General features: G+C 49.2%; 2 protein-coding genes across 2 annotated transcripts in view; both read right to left on the reverse strand.

Moving 5' to 3' along the window:
* taf6l (TAF6-like RNA polymerase II, p300/CBP-associated factor (PCAF)-associated factor) overlaps window positions 1-2,295 on the reverse strand; it is a 17,387-nt gene extending 15,092 nt beyond the window's left edge. Inside the window, exon 1 of the mRNA XM_048619762.1 lies at window positions 2,285-2,295. The gene's annotated coding sequence lies outside the window, so the exon portion shown is untranslated. The remainder of the gene's footprint in view (window positions 1-2,284) is intronic.
* A 2,937-nt stretch (window positions 2,296-5,232) lies between these two features.
* Window positions 5,233-10,043, reverse strand: LOC109925620 (neuronal PAS domain-containing protein 4; the record flags this gene model as incomplete). The annotated part of the gene is made up of 4 exons (XM_020525545.2): window positions 5,233-5,378; window positions 7,728-8,977; window positions 9,666-9,801; window positions 9,929-10,043. Coding segments are annotated over 4 exons (1,530 nt in total), but the record flags the coding sequence as incomplete, so codon positions are not given.
* Between the last annotated feature and the right edge of the window lie 899 nt (window positions 10,044-10,942).

Raw genomic sequence — 10,942 nt, forward strand, 5'->3', positions numbered from 1 at the left:
CCCCCCCCCCCCCCCCCCCCCCCAAGCCCACCTCACCAGAGTCTGCACCTTCAGGTACACAGGCAGGTCAACTGGGAGTGTCATCACAAAGGTCAGTGTGTGGTCCATCAGAGAGACTGGGCTGCAGTAATGTTACTATCTGTCTCAACAGCTCAGTGGAATCTGGCCAAGGTTTACCAGAAACTGAGAATAGAGAGGGAGGTCAATATTTCAACCGCCAGGAATCAGTGACCCTTTCTGTCTCTCTCAATTAATGCAGTCTTCACATCCAGTCCTGAAGAGTTCAGAGAGCTGAACACAGTGCACATTCCCTATGTGTTACGGTATACTGCATAACAGCCCAGTGGGAGACTGACCCTCAGACTAAATTCACACTTACTCCTCTCAGCAGCACAGTCTGGGCGCTGATCGGGCACATGAACACCAGCTCTGTTTTGTTTTGCTTCCTGCAGATTCCACATCCTTTACCCCCTGAGACCTCGCATCTACTGCTCTGGTCTGTCTTTCTGTCTGAACCGTTCTGAGTTCAGTTGTGCATTACCTTCCTTCTCTTGAACACTGAGGGTCAGTGCTGAGGGAGCGGGTACTGTCGGAGGGTCAGTGCTGAGGGAGCGGGTACTGTCGGGGGGTCAGTGCTGAGGGAGCGCCGCACTGTCGGAGGGTCAGTGCTGAGGGAGCAGGCACTGTCGGAGGGTCAGTGCTGAGGGAGCGGTCAGCGCTGAGGGAGCGGGCACTGTCGGAGGGTCAGCGGTGAGGGAGCGCCGTGCTGTCGGAGGGTCAGCGGTGAGGGAGCGCCGTGCTGTCGGAGGGTCAGCGCTGAGGGAGCGCCGTGCTGTCGGAGGGTCAGATGAGATATGAGGAGGTGAAGATCTTACGAGACTAGATAACAATCACTGGACCATTAATGCAGAAACACAGCTAATGTTCTAGAGACCTGGGTTTCAATCCCCCCACAGCAGATGGTGGAATTTGAATTCAATAAAAATCTCGAGCTAAGAGTCTAATGATAACCACGAATCCATTGTCATTTGTTGGGAAAAACCCATCTGATTCACTAATGTCCTTTAGGGAAGGAAACTGCCATCCTCACCTGGTCTGGCCTATGTGTGACTCCAGACCCACAGCAATGTGGTTGACTCTCAACTGCTCTCTGAAATGTCCTAGCAAGCCATTCAGTTGTACCAATGCTTATAAAGATTCAAAGAAATGAAACCGGATGGATCAGCTGGCATCGACAGTAGGCACCGGAAAAGACAACGGCAGAAACAGCGCTGTTGAGCCTGCAAAGTCGTCCTGACATCTGGGGGTTAGTGCCAACACTGGGAGAGCTGTCTCACAGATTAGTCAAGCAACAACCTGACACAGTCATACATAGAATCGTACCTTACATACAATGTCCCAGACACCACCATCACCATCCCTGGATATGTCCTGTCTCACGGACAGGACAGACCCAGCAGAGGGGGGTGACACAGTGGGATACAGTCAGGAGTGAGTTGTTCTGGGAGTCCTCAACATTGACTCCGGACCCCATGAAGTCTCATGGCTTCAGGTTAAACATGAGCAAGGAAACCTCCTGCTGAACCACATACCGTCCTCCCTCAGCTGATTAATCAGTCTCTCCTCAATGTTCAATGTGGTCGGGTCCTAAAGGACATAGTTGCTAGATTGGGTCTGCGGCAGGTGGTGAGGGAGAAATATACTTGAACACGTCCTTACCAATCTGCCAGCTGCGGATGCATCTGTCCATGACAGTATCGGTAAGAGTGACCATCGCACAGTCCTTGTGGAAACCAAGTCCCACCTTCACATTGAGAATACCCTCCATTGTGTTGTGGGCACTATCAAAGTGCTAAATGGGACAGACTTCGCACTGATCTAGCAACTCAAGACTGGGCATCCATGAGGCGCTGTGGGCCATTAACAGCAGCAGAATTGTACTCCAGCACAATCTGTAACCTCATGGCCCGGTATATCCACCACTCAACCATTACCATCAAACCAGGGGATCAACCCTGGTTCAATGGAGAGTGCAGGAGGGTATGCCAGGAGCAGCACCAGGCATGCCTGAAAATGAGGTGTCAACCTGGTGAAACCAACAAACAGGATTACTTGCACACCAAACAGCGAAAGCAGCAAGTGATAGACAGAGCTAAGTGATTCCCACAACCAAAGGATCAGATCTAAGCTCTGCAGTCCTGCCACATCCAGTTGTGAATGGTTGTGGACAATTCAACAACTCACTGGAGGAAGAGGCTCCACAAATATCCCCATCCTCAATGACGGAAGAGCCCAGCACATCAGCGCCAAAGATAAGGCTGAAGCTTTTGTAGTAATCTTCAACCAGAATTGCCGAGTAGATGATCCATCTCGGCCTCCTCCCCAGCATTACAGATACCAGTCTTCAGCCAATTCAATTCACTCCACATGATATCAAGAAATGGGTGGAGACACTGGATATGGGCCCTGACAACATTCCGGCAATAGTACAGAAGACTTGTCCTCCAGAGCTTGTCGCTCCCCGAGCCAAGCTGTCCCAGTACAGTTACAACACTGGTACCTACCCGACAATGTGGAAAATTGCCCAGGAATATCCTGTACACAAAAAGCAGGACAAATCCAACACGGCCAATCATCACCTCATCAGTCTCCTCTCGATCATCAGTAAAGTGATGGACGGTGTCAGTAACAGTGCTATCAAGCAGCACCTGCTCAGTGACGCCCAGTTTGGGTTCTGCCAGGGCCACTCAGCTCCTGACCTCATTACAGCCTTGGTTCAAACACAGACAAAAGAATTCCAGAGGTGAGGTGAGAGTGACAGCCCTTGACATCAGGGATGCATTCGACCAAGTGTGGCATCAAGGAGCCCTGGCAAAACTGGAATCAATGGGTATCAGGGGGCAAACGCTCTGGTGGTTGGAGTCATACCTGACACATAGGAAGATGGTTGTGGTTGTGGGAGGTCAGTCATCTCAGCTCCAGGACATCTCTGCGGGAGTTCCTCAGGTTAGTGTCCTCGGTCCAACCATCTTCAGCAGCTTCATCAATGACCTTCCCTCCATCATAAGGTCAGAGGTGGGATGTTCACCGATGATTGCACAATGTTCAGCACCATTCGTGACTCCTCCATATTCAAATGCAGCAAGACCCAAACAATATCCAGGTCTGGGCTACCAAGTGGCAAGTAACAATCGCGCCACACAAATGCCAGTCAATTATCATTCTCAATCTAACCATGGTCTTTGACATTCAATGGTGTTCCCATCACTGCATCCTCCACTATCAACATCCTGGGGGTTACCATTGACCAGAAACTCAACTGGACCAGCCCATATAAACACTACAAGAACAAGTTAGAGACTGGGAATCCTGCAGCGAGTAACTCCCCTCCTGACTCCCCCCAAAGCCTGTCCCACCATCTACAAGGCACAAGGCAGGAGTGGGATGGAATACTCCCCACTTGTCCTTCTAATTGGTAGTGGTTGTGGATTTGGAAAATACTCTCTAAGGAGCTTTGGTGAATTTCTGCAGTGCATCTTGTAGATAGCACACACACTGCTGGTGGATACATCGGCAAGTTCCCCTCCGAGCCCCTCACCTTCCCAACTTGGAAATATATCGCCGTTCCTTCACTGTCGCTGCTTCAGAATCCTGGAATTCCCTCCCTAAGGGACACTGTGGGTCAACCCACAGCACATGGACTGCAGCGGTTCAAGAAGGCAGCTCACCCCTACCTTCTCAAGGGGCAACTAGGAACGGGGCAATAAATACTGGGCCCAGTCATCAATGGCGATATCCCACCAGGGAATCAAAAAACCCTGAGATCCCATCTGCCCTCTCGGGGGGTGTAAAAGATGCCACAGTCACCATTGGAAGAAGAGTTAGTGGGGTGGTACTCCCCAGGTCCTGGGGCCAATATTTATCCCTCAACTGACTTCACTAAAAACAGATGAACCGGGTCATTCCCACATTGTTGTGTGTGGGATCTTGCTGTGTGACAATTGAGCAGCTGCTTTTCCCACATTACAGCCAGGGGCATAGTCCCAAAAGCAAGTATCCTTCATTGGGTGTGAAGTTTCAGGACAAGCCGGGAAAGGGGCTGGGAAAATGGGAGTGTATCTTGCAAATAGAGTCATAGAGTTGTACAGCACGGAAACAGATCCTTCAGTCGGACTTGTCCACAACAACCACATATCCTAAACCAATCCAGTCCCATTTGCCAGCTTTTGGCCCATATCCCTCTAAACCCTGCCTATCCATGTACTAATCCAGATGTCTTTTAAATGTTGTAATTGTACCAGCCTCCACCACTTCCTCTGGCAGCTTATTCCATACACACACCACCCTCTGTGTGAAAAAGTTGCCCCTCAGGTCCCTTTTAAATCTTTCCCCTCTCACCTTAAACCTGTGTCCCTCGAATTTTGGACTCCCCTACCCTGGGGTAAAAGACCTTGTCTATTCACTCTATCCATGCCCCTCATAATTTTATAAACCTCTATAAGGTCACCCCTCAGCCTCCGACTCTCCAGGGAAAATAGCGCCAGCCTATTCAGCCTCTCCCTATAGCTCAAACCCTCCAACCCTGGCAACATCCCGGTGAATCTTTTCTGAACCATTTCAAGTTTCACAACATCCTTCCTATAGCAAGGAAAATGAGAGAAAAGTCATGGAATGAAGATTTGAAATGTACTCTTTAATATAAATATTTGTGCGTTACATTAAGTTCTACAAGACTTTAATAACGTACACACAAAAACACAGTTTCACAATGTACGTCTCTTGAGGTTATATAAAAAATGCTTGCATTTGTTAATAAATCTCCATTAATCTATGTACAAACATAGAAATATCTCTGTGAGGAAATACAAGAACTTAAACAGGATTCAATCCTTATACTTAATTGTAGAGAGTTCTACATTAGCTCTGATGACACGTGAATAATACATTCAGAATGTGTCATTTGTACAGTAATCATATCGAGAAAAGTAATAATATCTGTTTCTTTCTTACGATTTGGTTAGTCACTACAAGTGATACAGTTACATCTGTAAGTATGTCTTACAATATCCTCTTCCATAGCAACACAGGTCTACTTCAAGTTTAAATCATTATACTGACAGCTTGTGCCCCAGACGTGATTGAAGTGCAGTCATGTTACAAAAAGGAAGGTTTTTCTTCAAAATACAATTAAACACCCCCCCCTCCCCAAACCCCATGCAGTGCGTTGTAAGGAGAGAATTAAGAGCTTTTTAACAAGTGTCCTTAGTTTCAAAGTGATATCTTTGATTGTCGTTGCTTCACAAAATATGACAATATGCCATACTTGATGAAGTAAGTCATAGACTTATTTCAGAATGAAGATTCACTTCCATTTCCATCTGTGAGAGAGAGAGAGAAAAAAAAAGAAATAGAAATGGTTAGGCCTATAACAATTCTGTCCCATTGTCCATTTAGTAACACTTTAGGCTGTATTTATGAGCTATTACCGCCCCGTCTGGTAGCAGCGTGTAATTACAATGTGACGTGTTTACATTGCCATTTCCCCATTTATTTAAATAGTCACAAAAACAGAAATTGCTGGAAAAGCTCAGCAGGTCTGGCAGCATCTGTGTAGAGAAATCAGAGTTAACGTTTTGGGTTCTTCCTTCAGATCCTTCCTCCGGCTCATGAGGAAGGGCCACTTAAGGCAACATGGTGTGGACTTAGATGAACACAGCAGGCCAAGCAGTATCAGAGGAGCAGGAAGGCTGACGTTTTGGGCCTAGACCCTTCTTCAGAAATGGGGGAGGGGAAGGGGATTCTGAAATAAATAGGGAGAGAGGGGGAGGCAGATAGAAGATGGATAGAGGAGAAGATAGGTGGAGAGGAGACAGACAGGTCAAAGAGGCGGGGATGGAGCCAGTAAAGGTGAGTGTAGGTGGGGAGGTAGGGAAGGGATAGGTCGGTCCAGGGAGGACGGACAGGTCAAGGGGCAGGATGAGGTTAGTAGGTAGGAGATGGGGATGCGGCTTGAGGTGGGAGGAGGGGATAGGTGGGAGGAAGGACAGGTTAAGGAGGCAGGGACAAGCTGGGCTGGTTTTGGGATGCGGTCGGGGGAGGGGAGATTTTGAAACTTGTGAAATCCACATTGATACCATTGGGCTGCAGGGTTCCCAAGCGGAATATGAGTTGCTGTTCCTGCAAGCTTTGGGTGGCATCGTTGTGGCACTGCAGGATGCCCAGGATGGACATGTCGTCTGAGGAATGGGAGGGGGAGTTGAAATGGTTTGCGACTGGGAGGTGCAGTTGTTCAGTGCGAACCGAGCGTAGGTGTTCTGCAAAGCAGTCCCCAAGCCTCCGCTTGGTTTCCCCGATGTAGAAGGGTCTAGGCCAGAAACGTCAGCCTTCCTGCTCCTCTGATGCTGCTTGGCCTGCTGTGGTTCATCCAGCTCTACACCTTGTTATCTCAGATTCTCCAGTATCTGCAGTTCCTACTATCTCCGGCCACTTAAGGCATTTGGATGGGTAAATGAATAGGAAGGGTTTAGAGGGATATGAGCCAAATGGGACTAGATTTATTTAGGATATCTGGTCGGCCTGGACGAGTTGGACTGTAGGGTCTGTTCCCATGCTGTACATCTCCATGACTCAATGACCTGAAACATTAATTCTGATTTTTTTCTTCACCGACGCTGCCAGACCTGCTGAGCTTTTCCAGCAACTTCTGTTTTTGTTCCTGATTTACAACATCCGCAGTTCTTTTGGTTTCTATTTAAACAGTCTCCAAACCTTTACAATGTTTAGCGGGGGCGGGGGCGGAGGTGGAGTGGATCAGGGCAGGAGTAAGTTTGTTTTTTAAGATAAAACAGGAAGAGTTTACAACAAGTGTCTCGGTAAAATATTCTACTGTTTTTAACTGCCACACTGAAATTTAAATAATAAAGCTTAGAATTTTCTCTCTTGGAGAGGAGAGACGAAGTTGGGGGGTGGGGAGGGGGAGGAGCTGTGGCAGCTGCTAACTTAATCAACAGCCTGTCTGAATAGTTTTTCTTTTTTATTCACAGGATGAGGGTGTCGCTGACCAGGCAGCATTTATTGCCCATCCCTAATTGCCCAGAGGGCATTTAAGAGTCAACCACATTGCTGTGGGTCTGGAGTCACATGGAGGTCCAGGCCAGGTAAGGCTGGCAGTTTCCTTCCCTAAAAGATATTAGTGACCCAGATGGGTTTTTCCAACAATCAAGCCATGGTCATCATTAGACTGTTAATTCCAGATATTTTATTGAATTCAAATTCCACCTTCTGCCATGGCAGGATTCAAACCCGTATCCCCGGAACATTATCTGGGTCTCTGCACCTCACAGCCCAGCGATAATACCACTAGGCCATCACCTCCCCTAGAGGGAGTAAAGGGAGGTGCTTCCTTTGGACAGGGTGCAAGCATGGCCCACTCCCCTCCCCACATTCCATCCCAAACAGATCCATTCCATTCTCTTTGGGACATTGGCCTGTCACATTGGAGTTATACCTCCCTTGGCGGGAACACAGAGTCACCCATGGATACTGAGGGGGTGGGTAGAGGGAATTGTAGTACAGTAGATTCAGAAGCCAGGCATTACAAGGCTGAGCTGGGCAGGTCGGGGGTCTATTGGGTTTGGGGTTAAGGGGCAGAATGGCCTCTACCCAGCTCTGGGATTGACCGGTTTAGGAGCAGATTATTAACAAGGGCAATGAGAAACTTGGCTTACCTTGGTGGAAGTACTCGTGGGGATGACTTTGGAGTTGATACAACTCATCGATAAACCCATCACAGGGGGACCTTGAGACAAGCGTCTCAAATACATTTTCATATGAAGTCAACTCTTCAAGGAAGGTTTGTTCTTCTGCAGACAGGTCGGTGGCAGAGCGAGAGTCTGGATTGCAGTCCGATACGGCTTGGCCGTTTCCCACCGTGGTGGGAGATGGGCATATCCCCCTCCCCACTTGCCGGGGGCTAGGGGCTGGAGTGCCTCCCACCATCGAGGAAGCGCTCAGGTCTTTCAGAATGTTCTCAATGACATCTTCATCCTCGCAGCTTTCCTGGCCAAAGCTGATGGCAGAGAAGTCTATGCTCCTCCACAGCTTGGGGGTTTGTGGGTCGGGGCTGGCGTTCTCTGAGGGGCTCTGGGTCTGGCATGTCTCACCAACAGCTGGATCCTGTTGCTGGGCCGTCCCGAGGGGTACTGTGCCTGGTTGGCTCTCCTGCCCGGCCAGTTGGCAGCCCAGCTGTTTGACCAGGGCTTCGATGTCAATCCGTGAGGTGCCCTCCGCAAAGTAGCCAAAATAGCGGCTGGCTGGCAACTTGATGGGCGAGGCCTCGGGGGTGAGGATCCCCTCGGGGGTACTGGGCACGTGGATGTAGAGGGGGGCGGGTAGCTGGGGCAGCCCCATCACGGTGCAGCCCCCGTGGCCTGGGCTGTCGGGGGAAGGGGGCAGCCGCTCGTACAGCGAGGCGCAGGGCTCGAGGGGATAGTAGAGCTCGCTGGCGGCACTCGGGCCGAATGGCTCCTGCCCCCCGAAGGCGAAGGCGGCTCCCAGCAGCTGGGGGGTGCAGGGGGGAGTGGGCGAGTGGGAGGCGAACGTACAGTCACTGTAGGACAGCTCGGGGAGTTTGCTGGCCCTGTCCGTGCCCCGGGGACCCGTCTCCTTCTTCTCCTGAGGCAGCGCGGGGAGAAGCCCCCCACGGCGGAATAGCTCGGCATCCTCCTCCCCTCCTGCCTGCCCGGGCACCTCGGCAAAGTCCAGGCCACAGATCCCACTGAAGTCGAAGGACTGGGCAGAGACCCCAGAAGTTGGAGTGCTGGCCATTGGAGTAAAGACAGTGTCCGGGCTGGACATGTAGTTGGGAGACTGAGTGGTCTCTTGGTGAGATAAATGGGCTGATACAGAGCATGGAAACAGGAGGCTTTCCTCTTGCTCATCAGTGAGCTGCTGGCGAAGGCACCACGCTTCCGATTCACTGGGAACAAAAAGGATAAACCTCCATTAAAATAGAAACCAACATTTAACCCCAACAGCTAAACTAACTAACAACCGCCCACCGAGAATTCAGCGTATGCTTTGTTAGGGTCAAAATATCGAATGTTTTCAAAAAGGGAGTTTTTCTCTCATTTCATTTATTCAGGCCAGCATTTACTGCCCAGACCTAATTGGCTGTTAAGAGCCACCCACGTTGCTGTGAGTCTGGAGTCACATATAGGCCAGACCAGATAAGGATGGCAGGTTTCCCTCCCTAAAGGACGAGAATGACCAGAGGGGAGTTTTTTTTTAACCCCCAACAATTGTTTCACGTTCGTCGTTATTTCCGGATTTTTTTTTTTTAATATCGTTGATTTCAGATTCCACCTTTACCTGTGGTGGGATTCGAACCGGAGTCCCCAGAACATTCCCCGGGGGTCTCTGAATGAGTAGTTCAGTGACCACACCTCCCCCTTAATTCTAGTTCTTGGCAAAGGGTGTGGGGAGAAAGCAGGAACAGAGTTGGTAATGATCAGCCACAATCCTATTGACTGAGTAAGCATGCTCAAAGGGCCAAATGGCCTACTCCTGCTCTGTGTTTCTAATCAGAGGGATCTTTCACAGAGCTGGCACGGGAGTAAGGGCTGAATGGCCACTGATGAGGTTTATAGTTGAGTTCCAGTCCTCACCTGACAGTGTAGTTACAGCAAAGAACTGGCACCTCAGCACATTCCACTTGAACCACAATGTAGACCCAGATCCACTGGCCATCCTTAGACTGAAGCCTGACAATCATCTCCACTCTAGCTTCATTTCCTCCACTCACTACAAACCAGAACACAAAAACACAGAGAGAACCCATTAAAACACACGTTCGGGCAGTGACGAGAGAATAAACAAACAGCAACTCAAGCAGAAGAGATGTCAAACTTCACCCTCTCCCCATACTTACAAAAGCGGTAGTGCTGAGCAGAGGCATGGGAGAGATCATGAGGATGCAGGAGATTATACCAGGATGTGCCAATGAGCTCAGTCTTCTGGTAACCCAGGTAGTAACCAACACTGTGAGAGAAAGGACATGACCAGAATATTAGTTACAGTAACTGCGCAAGAAACACAGAAGTTTGTACAAGTGTCCAAAGACTGCCCAAACTAACACTGTGATGGTGTGTGTGAGTGTGATGTGTGTGTGAATGTGTGTGCATGAGTGTGAGAGTGTAAATGTGTGTGAGAGTGTGTGTATCTCTGTGTGTGAATGAGTGTGAGTGTGAGTGAGTGTTTGAATGAGTGTGAGTGAGTGAATGAATGGGAGAGTGTGAGTGTGTGAGAATGGGAGTGAGTGTGAGAGTGTGAGTGAGAGTGAGTGTGTGTATCTGTGCGTGAATGTGAGAGTGTGAATGAGTGTGAGTGAGTGTGAGTGAATGGGAGAGTGTGTATGAGAATAGGAATGAGTGTGAAAGAGTTTGTACCCGTGTGTCTGAATGAGTGTGAGTGGGTGTGAGTGAATGAGAAAGTGTGAGTGTGTGAGAATGGGAGTGAGTGTGAGAGTGTGTGTATCTGTATGTGTGAATGAGTATGAGTGAGTGAGTAAATGAGAGAGTATGTGTGTATGTGTGTGAATGTGAGAGTGTGAATGAGTTTGAGTCAGTGAGTAAATGAGAGAATGTGAGTGTGAGAGAGTGGGAGTGAGTATGTAAGAGAGTGTGTGTGTCTGTGTGTGAGTGAATAGGAGAGTGTGAGTGTGTGAGAGTGGGGGTGAGTGTGTAAGAGAGTGTGTGTGTGAGTGTGAGTGAATGGGAGAGAGTGAGTGTGTGAGAGTGGGAGTGAGTGTGTAAGAGAGTGTGTGAGTAAATGGGAGAGTGTGTGTGTGAGAGTGGGGGTGTGTGTGTAAGAAAGTGTGTGTATTTATGTGTGTGTGTGTGAGTGAATGGGAGAGAGTGAGTGTGTCAGAGTGAGGGTGAGTGTG

The sequence above is a fragment of the Rhincodon typus genome, chromosome 43 (genome assembly GCF_021869965.1).
Source record: "Rhincodon typus isolate 14 chromosome 43, sRhiTyp1.1, whole genome shotgun sequence".
Taxonomy (NCBI): Eukaryota; Metazoa; Chordata; class Chondrichthyes; order Orectolobiformes; family Rhincodontidae; genus Rhincodon; species Rhincodon typus.